This window comes from Equus przewalskii, chromosome 1, assembly GCF_037783145.1.
Source record: "Equus przewalskii isolate Varuska chromosome 1, EquPr2, whole genome shotgun sequence".
Taxonomy (NCBI): domain Eukaryota; kingdom Metazoa; phylum Chordata; class Mammalia; order Perissodactyla; family Equidae; genus Equus; species Equus przewalskii.
Genome location: NC_091831.1, coordinates 90,848,117 through 90,876,044, shown reverse-complemented (window position 1 = coordinate 90,876,044; position 27,928 = coordinate 90,848,117). Strand labels below are relative to the sequence as shown.

Sequence of the window (27,928 nt, the reverse complement as noted above, 5' to 3'; positions counted from 1 at the left end):
TTGTCTGAAGAGCAAATACAGAAGAGTGTATGCCCCCAGAGCAAGTCTAGGACCAGCAGATGGAATGTTAAAGGAGACAGACTGAGCCATTTGGGGATGTAGAGACCATCCCACCCCTGGAGAAATTCAAACAGAAATGGATGGCCATGTGATTCAAGTGTCACCGGGGCTTGGACTCAGTGACACCTCCCACCCTGAAATTCAGTTACCGTAGGGATTCCCATCTTTGCCCATCTCAGACCTTGGGGCAGTAACCTTCTTCATCTACTGAGCAGGAACAAACCTTCCTCCTTGCTTAGTTACCCCATTCGTCAGCTCTGTGCTTTCAGAGCCGGCTCTTCAGTTGCATGTGTGTGCTGTTGCCTAGACAGACTCATCCTCAAGTCCCCTTGAGGGAATGATGACTTAAATTCCTGAGGAGCAGGAAACTGAACATCTTTAGAGGGACACGTGTGCCGTTCACGTGAGACCTGACTGGTACTCCGTGTTCGGAGGAGCTGCAGATGATTAACACAGGTAAGGGTTGTGAAGGGCCATACGTGCTGTATTGCAAACTTTTGGCTCATTGTAGAGGCAACAGGAGGTTCTGTTCATTTCCTGCAGAGCAATGACCTGTCCACCTTCTAGTGGTGATATGGACGACAGGATGGAGAGGAACAGAGAGACTGGAGAGACACCTGTAGTGCAGAAGCAGCCGTGTGTGGGGACCATTGATATGTAAGTGATGAGAGGAAAGGAAGATGGAGGACGACAAGAATTCTAGCTTGAGATGTTGGGTCATTGGTGTATCAGTTAGTTCATAACAGAAAAACTCTAGAAATCCTAAGCAAAAAGAGAATTATTGAATAGATGTTCATGGCTCGCCCCAATCAGATCAATCAGTCGGGGGCTTATGGGGTCAGGTTTTGAAAATGGACAGAAACCCAGGCAGTTTCAGTGGACCAAAAAAGTACAAAGCACAGAGACTGTTAACAACAACAGCCTGACCAGGACACTGGGCTCTGCTTTGCTGGTGAATTCTAACCATCCCTTCCCTCTGGAAGGAGGAGAGAGAGAAAATCTGGCTTCTTTGACGCACATAGTGGGAGCTAGGATACTGGCTTCCACCAGGATCACTGACAAAGTGGGATTCCCTCCAAATAGGACATGGGTTTGGCTGCTGCTCAGCCCAAATAAATGACAGATGTTCAGCGCTGGTACTGATGCTTCTAATAGAGGTTAAAATGTGTACAAGTAAGTGATTGAGTTTGGTTGCATAGAATAGAAAACCCGAATAACAGTGCCTTAAACAAATTTATTTTATGTATTTTCCTCTCAGATGGAAAATCCAAAGGTAGGCAGTCTAGGGTTAGGAGTGGCTGTATGATGTAGTTAGGTCCTCATTCTCTCTTCTCTAAGTTTCTACTCCACAGTCCTTATTGTGTGACCTTGGCTTTCCTGCCTTCAAGACGGCTGCTAGAGCCACACCATCATCTTTGTGTTTTGCAAAAAGGAGGAGTTTTCCTGAAAGCCCCACTCGGTGACTTCCACTTACGTCTTATAGGCCAGAGCTGTGTCACCTGACCACCTCTGATTCTAAGGGGGTGGACACATTGCCACTCTGGATAAATCAGGGTTCTTTCAGCATGGAATGTATGTGGGGTGGGTCACTAGCTGTCTTTTCCACAGGAGAGAAGAAAAAGGAGGAGTACGTTTTGGTAGGAAAATTTGGGCAATTGTTGAGTTTGAAGGGCCTGTGAGATGGAGGCAATTATTTTTGGAAGGCAAGTGGGGTCAGGATCTGGACTCCAGAGGAAAATCCAGACTGGAGACATAGTCTCGGGTCTCATTAATATGTGGTTAGAAATGTAGGCAGCAGGGAAAGGATCGGAAAAGAGATGAGATTGGGAGGTCCAGACTCTGGGGAACAGCAGTGTGTGACACAGCAGTTGTCAAGGTTGGCCCTTGGACCATGGGAGTCCCTGAGGCGGTTTCAGGGGCACCTAAAGCTAACAGTATTTTCATTACAGCACCAGGTTGTTATTTGTCCTTTTCACTGGGTCCACATTTGCATGGATGGTGCAAAAGCATTGATGGGTAAAAACGTCTGGAGCCTTGACATGAATCAAGGCCGTGGCACCAAAATGTCCTAGTAGTCATTGTATTCTTTATCAGCACACACTTGCAAGAAAAATAATTTCAAAATTTAAAAATGCTAGTTTCACTCAAGTATGTCCTTGATGAAGCAGTAAAAAATACTAATTTTATTAAACTCTGAAATGGGAGGTATGCATAAATCAACTTTTGCTGTGTACCGAACATGGTGGTTGTGTCAAGGAAGGCCTTCGTGCGCTTGTTTTCGTTGTGAGCTGAACTAGCTGATTTTTTTCGTGAAACATTATTTTTTACTTGAAAGAGTGACTAACAAACTATGGTTATCAAACTTATGTAAGTGGCAGATATTTCCTCAAAAAGTTAAAATGAACCTGTCACTTCAAGGAAAAGAATTGACAGTATTTGTTTTCAGTGATAAAATTCAAGCTTTCCAGTGAAAATTTGAGTTTTGGAAAACTTATATCCACCACTGTGATCTTGACCAATACCTAGAAATATTTCTGATGATAATATTAAGTGTGATTTTTTTATAATAATGTATAATGTAATGTGTCAACATTGAGAAGATCTGTATAATTTTGTGAACCAATATTTTCCAAATGACCAATACATAATGTTGAAAATCATGTATGGGTAACAGATCCATTCAAAGTGTTAGTAATCTGTTTTAATGTAATAGAATGTGAAAAATTCATTGATAAAGTTTTGGAACTCACATTGCAATTAACCTTTAAGAAAGTACCACTTGTCAAGATTTAGGAAAATATCAAAGAAGAATATCCACAATTATCTGAAAAAAATCTCCTTCCTCCAACTACACATCTATGGAAGGCATGTTTTCTTCATATATGAAGTAAAAGAACATACTGTAATAGATTGCATGCACAGCAGATATTATAATCCAGCTGTCTGCTATTAAGCAAGGCATTAAAGAGACTTGCAAAAATGTCAAACAGTAATTCAGGGATAATATCTTTTTTAAAAAAGTATCTTATTTAATGGAGAAACCCTTGAGACATCTCCACTAAGATCAGAAACAAGAATGCCCACGATCTCTACAACTGTTCGATATTGTAATAGAAATACTAGCCTATGCAATTAAATAAGAGAAATCAGAGGCAAAAGAATGTGTAAAGAAGAGGAAAACCATCCCTGTTTTAAATTGTATAATACACCTCTGCAAGCCCAGTGAGTCCACAATAAAACCAACAGAAACAATAAGTAATCGAGTGAAGTAGCACAACACAATGTCAGTATACAAAACTGAATGGGCTTCATACACATAAACAGTAAACAGAAGGTGTATGGTAGAGAAAACCCTATTTACAATAGCAACAAAGAAGATTAAATAGCTAGGAATGATTTTAATAAGTATACAAAGTACAAGTATATATAAGGAAAAATTTTAAGTGCTCCTGAAAGAGACAAGAGCAGGCTTAAACAAGTGGAAAAATACCCTCTGTTCTTGGGTAGGATGACTCAACATTACAAAGATGTCAGTTCTCCTGAAGTTAATTTATAAATTTAATGCAATCCTAATAAAAATACCAGCAAGCTATTTTATGGAGTTAAATAAGTTGATACTGAAGTTCATGTAAAAAAATAAACATCCAAGAATAGCCAAGAAAACATTGAAAAACTGTAAGGGAGGAATGGCCCTACCAGATACTAAAGCATACAATAGAGCTTCTATAATTAACATTGCGTGGTACTGGTGCTTAATAAACAATTGGCCAGTGGAATAGAAGAGAAAGTCCAGAATTAGACCTAAATACATATGGTTATTTACTATATGATAAAGGTGGCATCTCAAATCACTCCCTTTTTAATGAATGTTGTTGTGGCAGCTGGATAGCCATTTAGAAAAAGAGGAAATTAGGTCCACGTCTCACACCTACACAAGAATAACTCCAAATGGATGTGAGATCTAAATGAAAAATCAAACCCTGAAAGTACCAGAAGAAAACATGGGTGAATTTCTCTTTAACCTTGGTGTAGGAAATGGCTTTCTAACTGTGACTTAAATGCCAGAGATAATAAAAGACTGGTAAATCTGACTACATAAAAATTACAAATTTCTTCAATCATCATAAGCGAAGTCAAAAGATAAGGGACCAACTGGGGGAACATATTCATAACGTATACCACAATGGCTTAACATCCCTAATATACGAAGATCTCTCGCAAATTGAGGGGGAAAGGACCAAAATCCCAATAGAAAAATGGGAAAGGGACATGAACAGACAATTCACTAAAAGACAAGATACAAAAATGATCCTCAAACAAATGAAATAATGCTCCAACTCACTCATAGTTAGAGAGATGCAAGTTAAGACAGCACTGAAATACCATTTCTCACCTGTCACACTGACAAAAACAATGTGACAGCATATTCTCTCAGCCAAGACCGTGGAGAAACAGGCCTCTCATACATTGTTGGTGGGAATGAAAATTGGCACACCCCTTCTGGAGGGAAATTTGGCAATACCTAAGAAAACTACATATACACTCACTTTGCAACCCAGCAATCCCACTTCCAGAAAACGTGTATCTTCTGGATGTATCTGAAGATATTCCACCCATCATAAGAAATACACATGCACGAGATTATTCTTTGCAGCCTTGTTTATAGTTGCAAAATATTGGAAACCCCTAAAAGTTCGTGCATAGGAAAGGGTTGAACAAACCTTGGTAATCTTCATAATGCAGCACTGTGCAGTTCTAAAAAGGAATGAGGAAAGCTCTATGAATAATTATGGAGTGAATTCCAGGACATACTGTTAAATAAGTGAAGCTCAAAAGAGTGTCTGTGGCACACTGCTCTTCACGAAAGGAATAAGAAGAGATGAGAAAACACACATCTATGTGCCCATTCGTGCGAGAGAAATACAGCAAGGATGAAGCAGAACCTTAGGAGACTGGTTACCTGCAGGGGGTGGACGAGAAAGGGATGGAAAGAAGAGGGGACTGTGAATGGGGTCTTGGGGATGAGGAGGGAGTGACATTTCTCTGGCTCTTAGAACCCCATCCATGTGTAACACTCCCTGCACGGTCCAGTGCTGGGCCGTCCCTGTGCTGTGCGATTGTCACCGTGAACCTTTGTTCTGACGTAAACGCCTTGAACGGGAGTTTTCTGTTTAACAGCACTTGTGTAGCAGATGTCAAAGCGGAATGCTCATTCCATGGCAACAGTTGTAGCCAACTACAGCTGCTCAAGGACCTTGCGGTGTGAGCCACTCCAGGGGCCAGACCCTTAACTGGACCCAACAGAAGACTCTTTTTTGACCAAAGAACAATGAGGATTATTTTAATCAATTCCTCCCTATCCAGAGCAATGGTTTTCAGTGCTTAATCAGCATACCTATCACCAATTTCTCCTTTCTAGCCTTTACAAACCCTGACTTTAGGCAACACTGGTTGCATTCCCTTGCCTGGCAAGTAAGTAATTCCAGCTTTGGTGGGTTTTTGTTTTTCGGTTTTGATTCTGCCTTTTTGTTGGATTCTTTGTCAACAGATAAGTAAAATATTTGTATAATCTGAAATGCCCATATACACTTCTTACTGAAATTTCTTTTATAACTAAATGTTTGGGCCAAATTTTGCAAATGTTAAATGAATAGTTTGCATTTTATCTTCCTTAAATTCCTCTGCACCATCCACAGATGCAGATGATAATGTAGCACAAGATTTTCAAAAGGCCTCAGACAGAGAGGAGTCGGAGAGGACTGAGGGACTGGTTAGTTCCTTAGCTGGCTTCCCGAACCCCAGTGGTCAACCGTGGATCTGTATTTTCAATTGCGTAAATAAAATCACAAACACTTTTGACCCTTTGCCATTCCCCTTGGGCGTGTTGTTGAAGATGCTGGCATTTCTCATTTCAGGAATGACCATCCCTGAAGAAGACGCTGATGTGGGACAGGGCAGTAAATACTGCCTGGTGGCAATCGGGAGGCTCCAGGTAAGAAACCGCTCATAGCCGCTTCAATCTCAAACCGGGGCTCATTATTGCAAAGAGCAGGAGCCTGTGGGTTTGGATGCCTGTCTTGATCGCCTGTGTCCTGAGCATTTGTCGGGGTTCCCGACACTCTGCGGGAGAAGGAAGGGGCACTGTGAGCCGTGAGCAGCAGCATTCTTGCTTCACTGAGGGCCTGAATCAGTCCGTCCCCACACTCTCGTGCCTGTTACTGCTCACATCATACCCGCTTAATCACCTTGAATGTTTCCCCATGGTGTACAGGATAAAGCACTGACTCATCTTACACCCTCAGCTCCTTCTCTTCCCCACACCTTGCCCTGTTCCCAGACCACACCATTCCCTTTTCCACAAACCCAGCCTGCCCTCCCCACCTCTGTGGGTGCCCACAGGCTGTTCCCTCTGCCTGGTATTTCCTTGTTCTCCTCTTCTCCTTTCGAAACTCCCTTCTCCTCCTGTTTACTTCCCATTTGCTCATCCTTCAAGATCCAGCTAAAACGACTCCTTTATCTGCTTAGTCAAAGTTAATCATTGCCTCCTGACTCGTAGCGTTGAGTTCAGACATCGGTTATCTCTCTTCGCTGTCTGTTTTCGTGAAGGCAGTTGAGTACAAGCTTCTCAAGGGTGGAGAGTGTGTCTTTTTAGTCTTGTGAAAGTTAAATATGCTGAATAATGTGTATGAAGGCCACTGGCTCGATGTCTGGTGCACACACTGTAGCCACTCAATCAACTGGACTCTTCATTCTCCTTGTGGCACTAAGAGCCTTCCCCATACTGATGGGAGGGGGGGTTCCATGGATACAGTTCAGGGGACACTAACCTTTCGTGTCCCTGGTTCCCTAGGTCTAACCATTTTCAGACAAATGAAGAAGCAGTTTCATTCACATATGATAAGCGTTGGTTTTTCCTTGCAGATGGGTGAAGAAAGCATAACTGGGTAAATTTGGTCCACAAATACTTTCCAAATATTTTCGCCAGTTCCTTAGACTCGTTTGCTGTCCTTAGTAAAGGGGAGGTAGGAGAAGGGAAGGGTATTAACATTTCTGAGCACCAACTATGAGCCAGGCGCTATGCCAGGGGTTAACATGCAGTGTCTCTTTTGAACCTCACAACCACCCTACGAGATCCCAGGTTTCTCTATTCCCACTGACTGATAAGGAAACTGAGGCTCAGAAATGTAAGGGAAGTGGCCCACTGTTACAGTTAGTCAAAGGTGTGATCAGGGCTGTTTGAACATTTTAGACTCCTTGTACGAATGACACGGAAGGATCTGTGAAATTAAACCCACATGGATTGTTTCCATGCTGTGTCTCTGTTACCATTTCCATCTCTGCCTCTGTCAAAACCACCTCAATGTGGATTCCCCACTCCAGGTGACCAGCTCTCCCGTGTGCATGGACATGAGCGGGATGTCAGTGCCCACGGAATTCTTATCCCGGCATAACTCTGATGGGATCATCACATTTGTGGACCCAAGATGCATCAGTGTGATTGGCTACCAACCCCAGGTAGAAATTCTGAGCTCATGCATTAGCTGTAGATTTAACAATATTCAAAGCGCACTTATCTCATTTGTTGGAGAGACAACACAAGGACGATGTAGGGAAACACAGAGTAAAAATCAACATCTCTGCCCGGATGGAGTAATGGGAGTAACGGCATTCCAGAGTGGAAAAGGACGTCGTATGTGACTACACCACAGAAAACGAACTCTTCATTTTTTGCCCTAGCCGTTCTGTTTATCTAGCTGATTTTTCACAAACTGGAGTTAAGATGCTCTATGAAGAAGGGTCTCTTTGATCAATTAATTTTGATTAACCCCAAACAGGAAATCTCCTCCTTGGAAACTTAGAAAGCATCTTAGTGTGAAAGACTCTGAGAAGTCTTGAAGTAAAGATGTCCACTTGATTTTGCCCAACCCCTTGTTTTTCAAATGTGTTTGGAACCCTTTTTGACAGGTGGCACATTTTCAGGTCTTTGTTCCAGACCTTTTAAAAAAAGTCAGTGTCATGAGAAACTCAAAAAGGCAGGAGAGATTATTCCAGATGAAGATAAACATAAGAGATAAAATAACGGTATGCAACTGAGAGCCTTAACTGGACTGTCAGGCTGAGGACACGGGCCATGAAGGGTGCTTGGGAGACAACTGAGGAAATGTTAATATGGACGGAGTACTGGGTGACTTCATTGAATAATTGTTGATTTTTTTAGGTGTAATGTGGTATATTATGGGTTTGTTAAGATAATGTCATTTTTGTGAGATACATGCTTGGGGAGAAGTGTCATGATGTCTGTTACTTTTTAATGATTCAGCAAGAAATTTTTAAGTGTGTGTGTGTAGGTATGAAAGATATTTCATTGATATATTTTTTATATGTTTTATTTATACTTACCTATATATGAAAGAAAGAGAAAAAGTGAAAATGTGTCAAAATATTGACAAATGTTCAATCTAGGTGAAGAGCATACAGGTGTTTTTTATACTATCCTTTCGAGTTCGCTGTAGATTTAAATTTCTTTCCAAATCAAAAACATTTAAACAAAAAAGAAAGAAAGAAAAAGATCTTTGTTCTGAGGAACAAGGTTTGGGATATGTTGATATGGGTATTTCATTACACGTATATTTTAGAACTACAAACAGTCCAAATTGAAATGTTGGAACCATTCAGATAATTCTGCTTCTCCAGATTCATGCAAACTCAAGCTTCTTGGATAGAATGAAGGGAAGATTAATCTGTTTCCAAATTCACCATAACCTCTGATGGCAATATATTTCCTGCCAGATCCATTTATCCACTGGCACCTTCCGTGAGCATCTAGATGCTTCTTGGCACGCTGATAAGACTTCCTTTCCACTGTCGGTGTCAGCTCCCACTGAGGCCGTTTGCTGATTTGGGTTCTGATCAAGGAGATAGTTAAAATCCTTTGCCATTTAAGACACTTCCAACTGGACCACTTCCTATAACCCATTTGGAGTTGCCTTTTCATGGTTTATCATATTCTGGTTGGTTTCGTTGCAAAACACCCTTTTTTCTTGAGTTGATGCTAAGCTCTTTGAATAAAACGTACATGAGTGCAGGTAGATAGTAAACAGGCTTTTAAAAAGTACAATGATTTTGATAGCAGCATTTCTCCAGATGCAAGAGAGCTATAGTTTCCACATTTAAGCAATTCCAGTTTTCATAGGCAACACAGCTATCCTCCTGCTATCATTCATTCGCTTTCTTTTTATGTTTATTGAAATGTAGTTATTACAGTTTGCATCTCCAAGGCAGACAAAAATAAAATTGCATTCTGAAGCTGCTGATCTAGTGCATTGGCAAGATTAGAAGCTGGTACTGGGCATGCCAAAGGACCTTAGGGGAGGGTACCAAGAGCCAGCTCCGTGATCGCTCCAAGGGATTTGCATCCACTTTGTTTCCCCCTTATGATGGGGTGAGCTAAAGGAGATGGGCTGAAAGGGATGTAAATAAACGCTCTTGTCTAACAGTGATATATAAATAGTGAAAAGTGGGTTTGGGATTACTAAAGCTTGTCTCTTTATTTAGGATCTTCTAGGAAAAGACATTTTGGAGTTCTGCCACTCGGAGGATCAGAGCCATCTACGCGAGAGCTTTCAGCAGGTACCACGACGCCCATGTACAGCTGGCGCAGAGCCTGGGGACACGTGGATTTGGCTGGCAGGATGCTAGTCCTGCGGTGTGCCAGGCAGGCTGCAGGGTCCTACCTAAGGCATCCGTCAGGGCCCGTGCCATGAAGGAGCTCATGGTCTAGTGCGGAGGATGCACCCATCAGGAAGTAACGACTCTGTCGTGGGAGAGGAACAGAGGATGGAGACGTTAACAATGTGGGCAAGAGGCAGCAACAGTCTCCCAGGGGCGGGAAATGTTAGGACAAGTCTTAAAAGATGAGCATAGAAGAAGTGACAGAAATTCTAGACTGAGGGGCCAGCATCTGAGATGCAAAAGAACATGGCCCTTTCGGAGAATTATAAGTCGTTCCCTATGGCTGGAGCGGCACTGGCTGACTTGTCAGGAGGAGGCGGGCGGTGGTGAGAAATGAGGCTGCTGAGGCGAGGTTATGGGGGGTGCCTCAAGGCCCTGCTGAGGAACCTCAGTGCTCTCCTGGGCCCTTTAAGTGAGAATTCCTTTGAGGATTTTAAGCAGACGATGTTTTTGAAAAACAGTTCTGGTAAGCCCAGGTATGTGGGAAATAGCTGGAACAAAAGATAGATTGGGAAGCTCTTTCAATTGTCCAGGTAAGAAGAGGTGAGAGGGGAAATTGGGCAGGAGCAGTAGGAATTAAAAGAAGAGGCAACTCGAGGAGACATGTCGGTTAGAGATGCTTTGCGTAGAGACAGTGAAGGAGAGAGAAGAATTTAGGATGGCTGAGGGAACCTGAGAGGGAGGCCGCCCGCATAACTGTCACGAGCATCGTTACTGTTGGCTGCTGTGCATCCTGCACCTGCTGCGTGTCAGCACCGTGGAAACCCCGCTGGACACACCACTTTCTTGACCCTTCACCACAGTCGTAGGAGGTGGGCATTGTTATTGTCACGTAACAGTCAGACAAGTGATGGTCAGGGAGGGGAGGGCGCCTTAAGGCCACAGGGTTGATGAGTGAGAGGACCAGGACCCTGGCTGAGGCCCCGTCGCCTCCTGAGCACAGGTCGACTGCGATGAGAGAGACGACATCCCTCAGAGGGTCTGGCGTCTCACCTCAGCCCCTGGAGAAAGAGAGAACAGGCCGTGTTAGGAGAACGGAGGCCTTTGAAGTCGTCTTGAAGGGGGAGTAATGGTGGGTCCTTCATCCGAGGGAGTGAGTCCTCGGCGTTCTGCTGTACGAGTATTTCAGAAGGAACCCTCTGACAGCCGAGCCCTCCTCTGGAGGCCTGGCCGTGTCTGCGGGGCTGGACCTGGTCCTCCGATTGTACGCCACGTACGTGGGCACGCTCTGCCCCTTCCTCTCAAGACATCACCCGCTCGTGGATTCCACTTCCACTTCTCAGACTCCTTCTCGTCCCTCCTCTTCTGCCCGCTTCTCCCAGCCATGAGGCCCTGGGCTCTGTCCTCGCCGCCTTCTCCCCTTTTCTCTCTGTAGTGCCTCCCTCAGAGATTTTACCTGCTGGGTGACTCCAGCCCAGAGTGTCCGTCGAGCTGCACACCTGCCCTTGCACACCCTGTAACCTTCCAACGCAGAATGCTCCACTCTCCTCTCCCGGCCCCCAGGCTCCCTGCCCCACCATCCACCTGGCTGCATGGGCCAGAAACTGGGAACATTCCTCGCTCTTCCTGGGTCTCACTCCCCACACCCAGCATCAGGTCCTTCTTTACAGCTCCAAAGACGTCTGTGGTCCAAGCCCCTTCCCCTCTCCTCCTCCCCGCTGACCTTGACAGCCCCCTGCCATCTCTCATCTTGACTTTGCAGCAGCTCCCTTGCTTGTCTCCTGCTTTTATTCTTGTTCAGTCCAAGCCATTCTGAAAATGTAAATGAGGTTTTGCCACATCTTTACTTAAATGTGCCAGGGGTTTTCTAGCGCGCCTAGGATCGAATCCCAACCCTTGCCACGGCTACGTGCTCAGCATGCATGTCTCGTCCTCCTTAGTCACTGCCCTTGGGTCACTGGGCTTCTCTTGGTTCCTTGAACACATCGTGCTTCTCCCTACCTCGGGCCTTTGCACGTGCTCCCTCTGACTGGGCTGCTCTTCCCATCTCTCTTCAAATGACTGATGCCTTCTTGTCTTTTCGGTTTCAACTCGTGTCATCTCAGAGGTACCGTCAATGACTTCTCTAGCCAAGAAGGACCCCCAACCTCCTTCCCAGCCCTTGTTTTTCTCCACGGTGACTGTTCCAACTTTTAACTGTGTCATTTATCTGTCCATTGATTTCCGTGTATGCATGTGTGTGTGTCTCCTCTACTAACACATGAGCTCCCTGCGGGCAGGCCCCGCATCTGTGCTTTTCACCATCATCTCCACCACCGAGTGTGGAGTTTGCACACGGTCAGCTCTGAATAGCGTAGTCCGAGTGGGTCATCACCCAAAGCAAGTAACCTTCATTTTGGAAAAATGCAGAATTAGAATAAACATTGCAAGAATATGTCTTTTATGCCACATCTTTGTTGAACATGTGGGAATTACCATAAACTTTGCATCATCTAGCATGGCCCTTTGGACCAGGTTGCCGTCATCTTTCTGGGAATAGGGGAACGAGGCTCGAGCAGTGATGGGCCTCCCCTCATCGTTAGTAACCAGCCAGACCCTTTGTCACACGTTGTCTTATGTAATCCTCAACCCTACACATCATGTTGTCCTCCCCACTTTTTCGCCGTGGACACCAGGACTCAGAGAGGTTCCATCACCTGCCCTGAGTCACACAGCAAGGCCATAATAGAGCTAGGGCTGGAGCCGGCCTCCTTTCAAAGCACCCATCCCCGTCTCCACAGCCCGCACACCGACCTCTCCATCTGACGGCCCTTCTGTGATTATAAACTGCTGACACTGTCAGAGCCCCATTGGTTTTGAAAAGAAAAAGAAAGAATTTAACATCTGATCCTGCCCTGGCATCCAGCTTGAGGAACTCCCGCTCTGTGAGCAGCCACCTCATTCCTCAGGCGGGAGGCAAAGCCAAACAGCAAGGCTGAGAGCCCGGCCCGGTCACGGGGTCAGTGGGCAGCAGCCAGGAAGCTGTGGGGACGTCCTGGAGGGCACAGGCCCTGGCCCCGAGTTGTGATCTTCCGTCTCCTGCCCCTGGTAGCCAGGGTGGGGGCTGAGTGTTGATAAAGGGAAATGGGTTAGTGTTGCAAAAGTGTGGAAGGGGCCGTGTGACTCAGAGTCAGCCTGGAACTCGGGGTTTAAACAGGAGCCTCTGAGTGGCCCAGATGTGAGACGCTCCGAGTGTGTCAGGTGTGTGGGGAATTCGAGTTTGGTGTGGGGACAGCGTGCCAGCAAAGGTCTGGGACACCTGAACCTGCTCTTGCTGTGCTCTTGGCTCCCCTCACTGGGTCGCAGTTTACCTAGAAGCCGAATGGAAAGGCGGAACGCGGTGAGACTCAAGCAGGTCCCCGTCACATCCTCCCATCTCTGCTTCTTCCGTGAGGACGGTGATCAGAGCCGTTTTCCTGAAGAGCTGTGCTCGGCTGGGTTACGCCCGGCCTTGGTGGTCTGTGTATTAGCCCCACTCCCGAACTGAGCTCAGTCGGGCGGATCGCCCTGGACCCCCACACCTGTGCCGCCTCGCCTGCAGGGGGGCCCCTCCACCTGTGCCTCAGGGCCCCAGCCTGCAAACATTTGCTCCTTCTGTGCCTCCTGCCAGGAGCTTCCTGCCCACAGGCATCGCTTGCCAACATTCTGTCCCCCCTCCCACGTATTTCCAAACCCCGTCCCCCTCCAGCAACCCTTCCTGGGCCCCGCGAAGAGGCCGTCCCCTCGACTCCCTGGTCACCCGTGCCACTCGACTCCTGTTTTTGTCTTGGTCCTCAGCGCGCTCTCTGCGTCACAGTTCTCAATACGTCTGTCCCGCCATGCTGGGTGAGAAGCTCTTTGGGGACAAGGATGCTGCCTCGGCTGTAGGGATTCATGACAAGACAGCGGGCGTTGGGGTCGGGTAGGTCTGGGCCCCCCCACCGCTGCCTCGGCTGCTCCTTAGTCGTGAGGCCTTGGGTGGGATTTCCAACTCCTTGGGGGCTCAGTTTCCAGATCCACAACCGTGTTGAGAGACCACGTGAGGTGCAACAGACACAGGTGCTGAGCCCGTAACTCAGCCCCGGGACTGTTGCCTGGAGCTCAAAGCTGTCACGCCGTCGCAGGCATTCTGGGGGAAGGGACAAGAGGTGGCCTTCATGCGCCTCTTCTGAGCACAGACCCCTGGTCTCAACGCCTGGAGTGGCTGCCAACTTCCCCTGTGCTTTGTGCAGACTTGGAGGAGCCCCCGTAGGACCCATCAGCATGCCGGCCTGAGGGCGCGGGGCTGTGGCCTGTGGCCCTGTGAGGAAGGAGCCAGCCTGCTGTTGGGCTGGGACTTGCCCCGAGTGTCCTGGCCTGGCCCGGCCCTGCCCCGTGCCTCCTCCTGGCGTGTGGTGTCGAAGGGTCGCCCACCCTCCTGAGCTTCAGTCTGGGTTCTTTATGACCCGGGGTCCCCATAGGGAGCCTTGTCTGTCCCCCTAGGGTTCACCTCCTCTGGCTTCCCCAGAGCTGGTGCAGAAAAAGCACAGTCACCCCAGCTCTGTCAGCCCAGCACTGGAGCCAAAGACCCATCCTGTCTTTTTGAGAAAAGTGCTGCAAGCATGTGCTCTGTGCCAGCACCGGGCTGAGGGCGGGGACACTCGGGGGGGCCCAGAGGCCCCCCCCAGATGCGGCCCCCTGACCTCCTACCGGGAATAAACTCCAGGTGTAGAGGGTTAGGAAAAGGGGAGCTCGGCCTTCCCTGACCCCCCGGACCAGGTCCCCGTTCTTGTCTCTGGTCACACTGTGGTCTCACGGTCAGGAGGCCTGGCTGCGTGGGCCCAGGGCCCTCCCATCCGAGCCACCCAGGCTCTAGGCTGCACAGGCCTGTGGAGAGAGTTCCTGTTCACCTTGCTTTGTCCTGGAGGTGTTAGCACACCCAGGCCGACACCCCCGCCATTTGTATCTTTTCTCCTTCCATTTATGCTTCAGCCACAAGGTCTGCCCCAAATACTGCTGTCTGCGCGTCTGCGTGTGCATTTACACATGTGTGTCTGCACATGCACAGACTGTGTGTCCACAAAGAGCAGAAGAGCGATGTGTATCCAGAGCGACAAACGCGTGGTTCAGAGGCAGGATCCTGGTTCCTGTCCCAGCTTTTGCACCCACGTTGTGTGACCTTGGGCAACTTATTTAATGTCCAAGACTCAGTATTTATAAATAGTGAAGCCGCCTTCACCAAACTCTTATGAGGACATGCCTGAAGGAATACATTTGGAAGTATTGGGGAAACCATCCTGCAACAGAAAAATAATTATCGATACATACATGCAAATAGATAATGCATACGAATTTATCATTTTATTACGTCTCCTCCCAGAGAGTATATTTGATCCCGTTTATAATGTTAAACACAGGCTAAGAATTTTTTTAATGTGAGGTATGAAGAAATCAATCCTTGAATACATAGGACTACCTACCTGACTGAGATGATAACTTTGGGGTTTACTGGCATCGAACCCAGAGTGCCCCAGCAGCAAAGGCAAAAAGGGAAACACTCCAGCTTGTAGAGGTTTCATGATCTGATTTGTAAAAGCAAATAAGTCCTGATATAAAAGGTCATTGTCGAGCCTTCGCAGCAACCGTGTGGCCTGGCGTCCTTCCTTCCTCAATCTGGCACCGCCCTGCCTCCCGCTGACCTCCTCCTCCAATGTTTCCTCAGGTGGTGAAGCTCAAAGGCCAAGTGCTGTCGGTCATGTATCGATTCCGCACCAAGAACCGGGAGTGGATGCTGATCCGCACCAGCAGCTTCACCTTCCAGAACCCCTACTCTGACGAGATCGAGTACATCATCTGCACCAACACCAACGTCAAGTACGTGCTCGTGCCCATTGCCGCCCCTTCTCGGGTCCAGAGCTGGCAGCTTTGCTCCGGGCTCATCTTTCCCCACAGGCTCCTGGCTCCACCTGCAGGGGAAATCCCTGCAGGGATGAGGAGCAAGGAGAGGGACGGCCATGGTCCCTGTCATAGCTCCCCTCCTGTGTCCCCTTGTCATTTCCCTCCCGATGTGTTAGACCCTGGAGCCGAGGGATGACCCCGTGGTGCCCCTTCCTCCAGCGGTCAGTTCAAGGTGCTCCCGTTTCTGTTCCTCTTCTCTTCTCCGAGCACGGAGCCCAGCGAGGCGGGGCTGGGTGCTCCCTCGCAGCTCCCTGGGGTTCCAGCCCCTTGTGCCTGGTTTCTTGGACCCGTGGGCAGAGGAGCGAGGCTGAGGCTCTTGGCAGCCCAAGGACGTGGGGCAGGTGGACTGAGGTGTGCACTCAGGGACGCACGGTGCCCAGTCTCCTCCCTCTCCGGGCCTGGGGGGCCCGGGATCTCTGCCGGCTTCACCCAGCTGCATCCCACAGGTGTTGGCACACAGACCTGGGCTGGTCTTGGCCCTTTGCTTCCCGGCTGTGTGACCTCGGCCTGTGCATCACTTCTTCTCTTAGCTGTCGCTTGCTCATCTGTGGAATGGGGTCATGATGCCTCCCTTGGGGGGCTGTGTGAGGATTCAACGAGGTCAAGCCCCTATCTACAGGCAGGTCACGCCTCCTCTCTGGGTTTATTCTCGAGGAAACACAAGGCCAAAGAACGAGCACGAATGATGGCAAAATGATGTCCAGTTGTAGGGGAGCCCATGGGACCTGGAGTGCTGGGGGGCTGTGGCCTGCAGGGGTGTGAGATGAGCTGACGTCGTGAGAACCTTCCTCGTGTCTCCCCACACCAGTCAGTGACACCGCCATCCCCCATTTTCCCAAGTTCAACACAGATGGGGGTCTGTTCCCCCCCCCCGCTGCCCCCGCCACCTCCTTTCCCCCTGTGGACGGCCCCTGGGGACTGAAGTCACCATTGCCCTGGGCTGCCCCAGTACTCTGGCCCTGTCACCATACCCACGCCCTGGGTTGGGGCGTCCCCTCTGGGCCCCATGAAGCAGCCCCCTTCCAGGCAGCATTACTGTCTGTCTCGAGCTCAGCCCAGCCCTTGGGCCGCAGGCACAGAGCCGGACAGACGGGTGCACACAGGATCCCTCGGAGGGCGGTCACCTGCGTTTCAACTCGGCTCCCAGCTGGGCGAGTCACCCCCCTTTCTAAGCCTCGGTTGCCTCATCTGTAACACGGTGAGGGGAGCAGAACTTCCTCCCCGAGACCCTGCGCGTGGACAGTGCATGGGAAGCCTCTGGTGGAACAGCAGGCGTGGAGCCTCCCGCCGGTGCACGGGCTCTGCCACCATCATCACTGACACGGTTCCCGTGGCAGCTTCTCGGCACGGTGCTGACAGGCTGCCCGGGTCCTCTGCGGGCTTCTGAGGTGCTGACCCACTTTCTTCCTGGACTGTGGGCAGATCATCCTACCTTCGCCCCAGCCGCTTTGCATGAACCTCCTCCTGTGCGGAGTGTCCGTCTCGATCCCTCCCGTCCTCCTCCTTTGGCTCCTACAAGGGCGAACCTCCTCCCTCCGGACCGGCCCCCCACTTTCTCTCCAGCTCCCGGCACATCCTCTGTCCCCCGCATGCAACCCACCCTTCTTGTCCGTCCCTCGCCACAGGCTCCTTCCCGGGGGCTTCAGGCTGGCACACGACTTCCTGGCCTTGAAGACCCCTGTCTTGCAAACCCACCGAAGTGTCTCTCCCCGCTGGCCCTGCCCGCTTCACCATTTGTCTTGTCTTCACCCCGACAGCCTGGTTCGGCCCCCACCGGGGACCCACATCGGTAACTCGCTCTCACTGTCATGCCCCCGAAATAGTCTGACCACCCCTCTCTCTTTACATCTTACCCCTTGGCTTGATGGATGCTCTGGTTCTTCTTCCCCCTCCGTCTTCTGGTCAGGACTTCCTGGGTGGTGGAAAGAGCAGGAGCGGATGGAAGAAGCCGCAGACGCCGGGGGCGCAGAGATGGCGTTCTTTTACTTTCCTCTGCGTCTGAGTTTGTCTAGTCGCTGCTAGGTCAGCCCGGTCAAGCTGAGGCTTCCACTCTTCCTGCTCCCCCAGCGTGGCAGGAGAGGGCTTCCCTCAGGGAGCACAGAGGCACCCCGGGCGCCGGGCCCACGTGCAGCCCTGGCCTTGGAGAAACAGGAGTGCGTGGCGGACAGGCGGTCTCAGGGTCCTACGGCTGCTGCTTTGCTCAACAGATGGGTCGTGGAGGTGGGGCCTGGGCCTCCCTTTCAGGAGCTCCCAGGATGGAGGTCACAGGTGGACCAGCACAGCTGCAGGAGCCAGGGGGAGGAGGCAGGAGACGGCAGCCTGGGTCTCAGCGTCTGTTCAGGCCCAGCTCGGACGTCCAGTCTCGGCCACTCTGCAGCCGTGTCCACCACCTGTGCTGGATGCCGTGGAAATGGGCAAGCCCCGTCACCCTTGCAGAGCCACGAGCACTATTCTGGAACTTTCATCCTTCTGACACCAACGTGCTGGCTGGTTCTTAGCGAGAGCCACCCTCTGATGCTCTGTCCCTCTTCCTCCTCCCTTCCTCCCTGCCTGCTCGCTCCCCGCCCCCCCCCCACACACACACACCCCTACTCTCTCCAGGTCCCTCCGCAGCCTCTTGTGGTGCCTGGTGTCTGCGGATGAGAGCAGCTCACAGGGTGTCGTGGGAGCAGCCCGCGCCCGCTCTCAGACCCCAGTCGCGCTGTCACTGAAACTGCTCCCACGGTGGATCCAGGCCGTCCCAATGCAGTACAGAGCATGGCCCCAGGCTGGAGACCTGACTGTCCTCTAGATTTGGCTCAGAAGAGCAGGTGGAAGCTCCCCTTTTCTGGGTTTTTGGTACTTTTACACTTTTCACCATTCTTCATTCACTTCCAACATTTATGTAAGCTTTGGCCTTCGAAGCTTTGAAGTTGCATGCTTCGTGGGGACTCAATTTAACCCAGCTGGTATTCACTGGACACAGTGAAGGTACACACCCTGCCCCAGGCGTCCAGGAGATTCCGGTCCCTCCATATGGTCCCCGCCTCCAGGGTGGCTGCCATCACATGGAGGCCGTGAAAAGTGGCAGAAGGGAGGCGCAGAAGAGATGCTGTGAGGGCACAGAGGAGGCGGAGGATGAAGGCCACCCCCGGGGCCTCCGAGGAAGCCTCCCCACTGGGCTGTGCTGCTGTGGAGCCTGGAAGGATGGTGAAGACCCTCCTTGGAAGACAGGGAGCATCACAGAACAGAACACTCTGTCCAGGGGTGTCCCTACGCACCGTCTCGGGACAGAGGCTCTTGGCAGCTCGCTGAGGTCGGATGGAATGAGAACGCCTCTCGCACGCAGACTTACACGGAAGCCTGAACTCGTGTCTTCTGGACCAAAAGGTCTTCGGTGGGTAAAGACATTTGGAAGAAGTTGACTGCAGACAGCAGAGGGCAGTGACAGCCATGGATGTGAAGAGGCCCTTTCTCAGATTTGCAGCTAAACTTTGCTGGCACTGAGCAGACTGGCTGTGGAAAGGTCCTTAAATGCTCTGAGCCCCGGAGGGGAAAGAGTTGCCCCTTAGTTGCATTCGCTCAGGAGCCTCCAAAAGAAACTTCCCCTGGGAGTGGAGCATTTGATGGTCAGCATTTGCACGAAGCTGGTGAGAAGAAGACCCCTCCGTCGCCCCTGCCTGTTTTCCTGTTGTGTCGATGCAGGAAAACTGGTTTCATGCGCTGGTCACACAACTGTCAAGTGCCCCCGTCTCGGTGTTTGGGGTCGACCCTCTTTTACGGAGACAAGTCGTGGGCTGTTCTGTGCAGGAGTCACTCCGGCGTCTTTACATTTGACGACCTGAGTGCTGGGTGTCTTCGTTTCCAGCATCTTTTCCTTCTGGTCTGCCCGGCCGAGCCCTCTCTCCTGTGACAGCACCGCTCCAGAGCCGCTGAAGGTCTCCAGAGCCGCAGCTGCGTGTCGCACTGGGGTGTGTGTGTTTCCTTAAACTCATCGTGCCCGCGGTCACGCTGGGCGTCTCAGAGCCCGTAGACATCCCGGCGTACTCAGTTATGGCGGCCTCGGGCCCCGCCCTGGTCCGTGGTGGGCAGGGGGCTGGGAGTGGGGCGTGAAGGGAGGGGAAAGGAAGTAAGAGGAAGATTGCATTCCTGGTCTCTTTGGGGCGTCGAGCTGGGAAGAGGCCAAGACACCTGGCACCAACCCCAACCAGGGACGTGTCCTGAGGCCCGCCCTCCCACCCACCTGCAACAGACAGCCCGGCAGAGAGCCAGGCCCACAGGTTCTGTCTTAGGTTCTCTGGGCCCATCTCCTCCTCCTCTGCCTGCTCCCCAATGCCCCAGTCGAGCCTTCACCATCTCCCTGGTGACTACCCATCCTTCTCTCTGGCCAGCTCCCCTACCTTGCATGTGGCCCCAGGAGCGACTTCTCTCAAACACACTCAGCTGCTCCCTGTCCCTGATCAAATCAATTCCAACCCCTTCACGGGCCTTCAGAGCCCTTCACAATGGGCATGCCAATGGCGCTCAATAAGTGGTGGGTATTCTGCATGCCAGTGGCGCTCATTCAGTGGTGGGTATTCTGTATGCCAATGGCGCTCATTCACTGGTGGGTATTATGAGCCTCCGTCTGGTCAGCTGAGCTTGCTGAGCCCCCAGATGCCTCCGAGCCAGATTCTGGTTACTCCTGGGGTGCAGTCGCACACTGCCTCTGAATGCCCCCCGAAGGCTGCTCGCTCGCTTGCTCAGCCTAAGTAAAAGCCTCTTCAGGGAGCGTCAGAGATAATTGGCGGCACCTGCCCGGCATCCTGCGCCTCCCTACACGGGGAGGCTGCGCTGACAGGAAGCGGGGCTTGATGCATCTGGTTTCCGATCCATCATCAGCTCTTGTGCCCCGGTGGGCAGGGTCAGCCCTCTGCCGCAGGGGGAGCCTGGTTCCCTCCGGTGTGCTGCGGCCAGTCTTCTCCCTCTCTGGAATTCGCAAGCACAGCGAGGTTTATTTTTGTTCCGTCGCCATGAAGCGTCTGAGAAACCTCCCCAGGCCCCTTCTCAGGATGGGGTGGCCTGCAGGTCAACACTTCTTCCAGCTAAGGAAGCGGAAACCAGAGGCTGTGGGGCAGAGATGCTGACGTCCGGACCACAGCGGGAGTCAGGTGAGAGTGCCGGGGACGTGCCAGCCCAGCCTGAGGCCTCGTTTCCTGCATCCCACTGGAAGACCTTTGTGTGGTCTGGAGTCCCAAACACTCTTCCTGATGGCTTGGGCGGCCCCGCACCTTCCTGCAAATTAGAAGCACACACTCTTCCTCCAAGGGGCGCAGCCAGGCGAGTGGAGAGGGCTGGGTTTCTGCCCCACTCACCCCACGGCCAGGTACCCAGGGCCCAACAGCAGCACAGCCCTGTGCAGTGGCCGTGCCCCCTCGCTAAGATTCTGTGCTCAGGCTGCACACAGAGGGTGAGCCAGGAGGTAGGAGCGGTCGTTATTTCCTGGAAGAACGCCTGTGGGTTGAAGGGTGGGCTCTGGGAAGATTGTGCAAGGAGGAGAGCGTGGTCCATGGGTTCCTGCCAAGATGGTGTCTTGTTGGGCCCATAGCTCTGGGATGGGAGATGTGGGATGATGGCCCTCATTACATCGTGGGTCAGGGTGCAAGTTCCACAGCCAGATGGACCCGGATTTGGATCCTGTGTGTGCATGTCACCCTGGGGACGTCATTGAAACTCTCTCTGAGCCTCACTTTCTTTATCTGTAAAATGGGAACATTGCAGAGATGTGATGATGTGGGCAGAGGACTGAGATCTTACAGGCCCTGCGAATGAAAGATGATGAGGCCTTCAAGGTGTAAATCAGAATAAAACAAAGCAAAACCGTAACGTAAGAATGAGAAAATATAGTGAGTTATGATTTTCCTATGGATGAGTATATTGATTCTCCTTAAATTTTTTTAAATACCATTTTTTAAATTGTTTTTTGTACTCCTGGTCTTAGTATGGGCTTTAGCTGCCTGCTGGGAAGTCACAGGCTGCTGGTTTGATCCTTAACCTTTTCCCCACGCTCTGACCAAGGTTAGGAGACATACTCTGCGCTCAGATGGAACCTGGTCTGGGACCTCATTCTTCCCAAGTCGTGGCTCTTCCCTCCGCACGCTGCGTTGCTCACCGACTTCTCCATCTTCCCCTGGAGACTGTCAGCTCCACGAGGGCAGGGACCACCCAGGTTCTGAGTTACCTTTCTCTTTCCAGAGCCCGCACGCAGCTTGGCGTGGATATTCCAGTGCACATCCCTGAAGAGATGGCTCGTCTGGGCTTAGTTCTAATTGAACTGTTCACGGGGTCCCCCAGCCTGGGCTTTCTGCAAGGATGTCTTCCCTTTTGGGGGGACACACTCACTGGGAGCACGGGAGGGACAGGCATGGCTGGAGGAGTGTTTGGGTTGTGCAGCTCTTTGAATGCTGAGAAAAAGAGTTTAGAAACGGAATTTGACCTATCGTGTGTTTCTCTGAGTTGGAACTCAAAATGGGAGTGGTAGGAAGGCAGATTTGGGGACAGACTTTTTATAATCGTTTCTGTCTACAAATGGAGTGGGCTGCCTCAAAAAATAGTGAGTTTCCCCGGCACAGGAGGGGGTCCAGCAGTGACTGGCCAGTTGCCCATCAGAAGAGCTGATGGACCAAGGGTTGCTGGACCAGGGGAGCTGTGGACCAGATCACCTCCGTGTATTCTGTTCTTAGGAGCCGAGAATAGTCGGTCGAAGGAACGCGTCTTTAGTGTGACCCAGGCAGCCTGCACGTGGAACTGGCAGAGCGAGCCTTGCTCAGTCTGCACCGCCTACCGGCCCCCTGAAGCCGTCCCGCCCTCTGCCCCGCTTGGTTGGCTGGGAGGGGCCGATGCTAACCTTTGTGGACAGGATGCAGGGGGCTCCCTTGCTCTCTGACTCCCAGTTGCTTGGCCAGTGGAGGGACTGGCCGGAGACAGTGGGGTGAGAGAAGGCTTGGAGGAAGCATTCGCCACCTCCCGAAGGTGGGCAAGGGCTGCACCTGTCACTGAAGCCAGGCTCCTGGCAGGCAGGCCTCTCAGCAGGTGTGAGCAGTGCTCACCCCCCGCCACTCCTGTCATGGGAGGTCATGGCTACCACTGATGCTAGCCTGGGGGTTCTTGACCACCCGAGTTTCGGTTCCCGTACCACTGCCCATGCCAGTTAAGTATCCCCTTCATTAAACCCTCTCTAATCACCCTCTTCGAGAGCACCATCTAGTTTCTGCAAACCCTTAGCACCCCTGGGCCTCAGTTTCCTCCGTTGTAAAGGGTTTAAAAGACACCCACCTGGAGGGTTGTCAGTGCACGCTGTGAGCCTGAGCGAGTTGCAGGGGATGCAGAGTCCCCACAGAGGGCCGGGGCACAGCGGGGTGGATGCACAGGTCCTTCTTGCCTCCCTTCTGTGGTTGGCGAACCCCGGGACTGGCCGCACCACCTCCTCCTGAGTGGGGCCCTCAGGTCCTCACCATACCTGTGCTCAGGCTGGTTCAGGTTGTAGCTGTCCAGCTATGAGCTCCCAGTGGCACCTCTGCAGGGACCTGCTCCTCTGACCGAGCTGGTCCACATCCACACCTGCCCCTCCCACCCAGTGACTTCTTGCTGCTCAGGAAGACTTTCCCTCTCTGTCCTCCCCTCACTTCCTCCCAGTTGAGTGTCTGGCTGGCCCTCCATGTGCCACAGGCCCAGAGGAAGGTACCTGCGAGTGGTCCCTCTGTGGGGTCCTACTACCTCCCTGTGGGGCACGGCCAGGGGTGAGAAAAGCTGGATCACAAGATGCTAAAAGGGACCCACTAAGGTGGTTCTTGCTTCAAAATAGACAGTGAAAATAAACAAGGAAAATCTTTCCGATTAATGCAAACACGATACTTTTTCTGTGTTCACCCACATAGGACACGATATTCCTGGCCATAATCATAGTGTACATAACATTTCCACATGTTCTTATCACACCAGTGTTTCCAGATCGTCTTCCCAATGGTCATTCTTGGTGACCGTGGAGCGTTCACTCAGTAAATTGATAGACGTAATTTACGAAGTCGCCCCCCTGTTACATCTGATTTTGCGTGGATAGCTCTTTGTTCCTGCCGCTGAATAAGTTCCTTAGCACAACCCCCAGCAGCTGGGTGCCCACCTGGGAGAGTAACTGTGCTCGCAGCTCCCAATAGGGGCACCATATTGCTTTCCAAGAAGATCGTCCCACACACACTTCTCCAACCACGTGCCACCATGGTAGTTTCAACACCAAACCACCATGCTGAATGTGTCTTTACCAACTCAGTAGGCAAAAAATTATACACCAGGGATGTCTTAATTTGCACTTATTTTTATTGTTTCGATGGTGAAAATGTTTCCCTATGCTTGCTTATTATACATCTATACATATTATATATGTTATTCTATAGTATATGTATTCATAGTGCATGTTGTATGTTTGTCTATTTATTTGTTAATGCTTGAATGGTCTGTTCATGTCCTTTAAATTAATTCATGGGCAGGGGGGTGTGTGCAATGTGTTTGGTAATTTGCTAATAGCTTTTTGCCCGTCGTTCTTGCTGGGGTTGGAAGTGAAGAGGACCCTGTCATCCTGCCCTGTTTCTAGGCTCTGAGCTGCAGAGCTCACTGTCCTTGGAAGTAACCCAGTTTCCATAGTTTAAAACATAAAGTGGCCCTTTTCTCTAACGAGTCTTTTTCTTTCCCAAATGGAGCAACCTGGTAGCCGCAGAGAGCAGAGCAGGGGGAGTCAGCAGCATAGGTCGGAGCCTGGCTCTGCAAGGTCGTAACCATGTGCTAGTCAGGCAGCTTGGACACCCACATACCTCTTGGAACTTCAACGTGGGCTGAAGTAACCACTATGATGGTTCAGTGTGGGGCTTGGATGAGGGCATGGAAGCTCCTATAGCTAATAGATCAGCGTTAGCTGGAGCCAGCAGCTTTGTTCAGCATTAAACCCACCTGCTTTTCTGAACTTTGCTTTAAAATGTTTTCTTTTTTAGTGTAGTGTCTTTTCACCGTGCATAAAACGAAGTCATAAATCCAAGCTTACTTCCTAAATATTGGCAACCTAAACTTGAGATACAGGGCTTAGAGTCTTGATTTGGGGCATTTAAAAAAATAATAAAATAAATAAAAATTGAAAACCATTTAGAGATCTATCCGGTGTCACCCACTGCACCTTTGGAGAACAGGGGACGTTCTGGTCCAGCCCTGCCGCCACCACTTCCGTCCCTCATGACCCTTGTTGACTTCTCGTTTCACAGGCAGCTTCAGCAACAGCAGGCAGAATTGGAAGTGCACCAGAGAGATGGGTTGTCATCATACGACTTATCGCAGGTGAGTTTCTAGAAAACTCTTTCCCAACTGGAACTGTCTCCAACCCAATGGACTAGGGGCTAAATTCAAGCCTTAGCTTGAGCCCCTCAGCCCACTGGGTATATTGCCCCATCCACCCTCTACAGTGCAGAGAGATTTGGGTCCCTGGGGTCTACTCACTCTTCCATGCAGAGCTGAGCCAGGAAGAGTATAAAACTCGTGACGCCCAGGGGAAGAACCACAAGCCGCAGTCAGCCAGTCCTGAGAACGTCAGAGAGCTAACAGTTTCCAAAGGCTGTGCAGGAACTCCAGCACGCAGAAGCCAGCAGACGCATCCTCAACCTTGTCCGTCCTCCAGCTACCTGCCCTTTCTACTGCCTTCATCTGTGCCCCCTCTTCCTTGGCGCGCCTCTCCTATCCTGCCCTGTCTGCGTCCTTTCCCTCTCCCATCCCAAGTCTGCCTCTCTCCCCCTCTGCCTCCTCCTCTTCCCGCTGCTTCGTGGCCACGTGGAGAAACTGCCCCAAGTGTTTGTATGTGGCTTCTCTCCTAAAGTAAACTTCATGTTCACTTTTCTTGATATTTAGAGTCAGTTGGTTATTTTTATTTATCTCTCTCTAAGTGATCAGCGTGACTCGGTTGTCCTTTCTGTGACCTCCAGTTCACACCCCTACCCCATCTGTTCTTGGCTTTCACATAGAGAAAAGCTCCCCACCCTACAGAATCAAGCCTGAAATGCCAGCGATTCCAGAGAGGGAGACCCGATGAAGGAGAGCTGGTGTCCGCTGGCAACGTGCATTCTGTGCCTCACACGTGGATGCCGTTGTGTTTTAATGTGCAAACAGGTTCCTGTCCCCAACCTACCAGCCGGAGTCCACGAGGCCGGGAAGTCCGTGGAAAAGGCAGACGCAATCTTTTCCCAGGAGAGGGATCCCCGGTTTGCTGAGATGTTCGCGGGAATCAGTGCGTGTAAGTTTCCAGACGGCGCTGAGGTTGCCAGGATGTGGGTTTACAGGTGCGGTCCGGCCGTCTAGAGACAGCCACCCTTGAGGGAGAGGGCATGGAGGGTGAGTTTTCGGTGACTGTCACAGGGTGTAAAAAGAGCCCTGAATACAGGAGTCTGACTGACCCTCCCTGCTCCTGTCCTTGCCTCTCACGCACCTGTCACCAGGGGCAGCCAGCCTGGGTTCCCTGACACCTTGTCTTTGAAACTTGAGGGCATGGAGTAAATGAACTCTGTTCATCCATAGTGCAGTTTAGTTTTATTAAACCAAACACATGTCCCTGTTAAAAAATATATATAAACTTCATCCTTAACATAGAGAGGACCACATTTTAAAATGAAAATATGCAATTAAAAATAATTATCCGCCATCCCACCGCCTGGATATTATCATCTTTAACTCTTTACAGTATATCCTTTCTGTTCTTCCTCACAGATGAATTCTTTCTGTATACAAAATTGAGCTCATAGTTTGGTAGCTTAATTTTTTCCCTTGACCATTCATTATGAATAATAGTATTTCCAGATCATTCAACGATCTAAATCATTTCTATTGCTTGCATAGAGTTCCGTTATGTGGCTGTTCCGTAATGCACTCAGGGGATCCTATGTGGTGGTCCTTAGTCGCTACCTGTGTCTGTCCTGCTGTTAGAGAAAACGGTGCAGTTCTAAGTCATGTCACATGGAACCCACATGTGCAGCTGCCTCAGTCTCCCACTCAGATTAGCACTAAGATTAGCAAAGTATAAAACTTGGGAATGTCTTTGGCGGTTCCAAAATCCAGAAAAAAGTTTCTATTTTCACATGGTCATGAAATTTTTGCAAGATACGGTGTAATCAGGGTCAGCTGAAGGGAGAACCCAGCTGATTTACCCAGAGGAAGCCTGAGAAAGGCTGTATTTGTAAGGGAACCCCAACAGCATCCTACTAGGGCTGGCGAGTGGGGACAGTGAAGCTGAGGGGCGGACAGAGAGGCCCCCCGGGCAGATGGAAGACAGCAGTCCTCAGGTTCCTGTTACCAGCATGTGGGTGGAAGCCCGCAGCCGTCATGCCCACCTGGCTGTGGACCGAGTGCCAAGAAGTCAGGAGGGCGCTGGGGCTGACTTCCGCCGAGAACGGCAGGTGCCAACACAGCACAGGGTCCAGTTGCCAAGAGAAAACCTGGTGGCAGCTCCCTGCCGTGGGTTCCCACTGGCCCCCCAGACATGCTACCTGCCTGCGTCGGTATTTGCTTGACTCCTATAGAGAAATATAGTTCCGTCCAGCAAGAGGGTGTGCTATCGTTGTGGAATGTCTAAAGTGTTTTTCTCCTTTCAGATAAGCCTGAAATATCTGACCGGGTCCCCATAGCATTTCTGGGAAATTCATTTGAACTTTTAAGCTTATGCAAATGTAGACACCTTCCCATAAAGATAACAAAGTAGAAAAAATATCAACAGACAAAAAAGAAGGGAAGGAAAATGTGATCCAAAATTTTTCCACCTATCAATCTGCTTTCATATAAGGAAACGACAGAAGGACATTCTCGGACGTGACCGTCTAATTAGATCTCGTGGAAAAACTACTGGCAAAAGATTACGCTTGTTTGTGAAATGAATCAAAATACAGAATACAGAATGGAAGTGGATAGGTTGGAAAAGCAGTAGTGATGAACAATGAAACCACCAGCAGCTAGAATTAATGTAAAAAATTGTTAGAAGATACAAAAGATATAAAAAAATAAATAAAAACTAGAATCAAAGTCAGTTCAGCAAAGATTCAGACATATTTTGGACAAGGGGTAATAAACAGAAATTTCTCATCGGTTTATACTATTCTATCTCTGATATTTATAGGGAAATAGAGCTTCAAGTGTATAGAAACATAACCTGTAATGCAAGGGAGAAAAAAGAAAAGAAGGAAGGAAGTCTTGCCTCTGAACTACT

The 27,928-nt window shown here is 50.2% G+C and overlaps 1 protein-coding gene across 26 annotated transcripts in view; it reads left to right on the top strand.

Annotated features, from left to right (window-relative positions):
* ARNT2 (aryl hydrocarbon receptor nuclear translocator 2) overlaps window positions 1–27,928 on the top strand; it is a 173,080-nt gene that overhangs the window by 123,514 nt on the left and 21,638 nt on the right. For all 26 annotated transcript variants that reach the window (XR_011525325.1, XR_011525316.1, XR_011525369.1 and 23 more), the window contains 6 exons: window positions 5,976–6,052; window positions 7,441–7,575; window positions 9,616–9,690; window positions 15,452–15,603; window positions 24,951–25,023; window positions 25,846–25,969. Coding sequence is in view for 15 of the 26 variants with exons in the window: in XM_070569822.1 (XP_070425923.1) it covers window positions 5,976–6,052; window positions 7,441–7,575; window positions 9,616–9,690; window positions 15,452–15,603; window positions 24,951–25,023; window positions 25,846–25,969 (636 nt within the window). In the remaining 11 variants the exon portion in view is untranslated. The remainder of the gene's footprint in view (window positions 1–5,975; window positions 6,053–7,440; window positions 7,576–9,615; window positions 9,691–15,451; window positions 15,604–24,950; window positions 25,024–25,845; window positions 25,970–27,928) is intronic.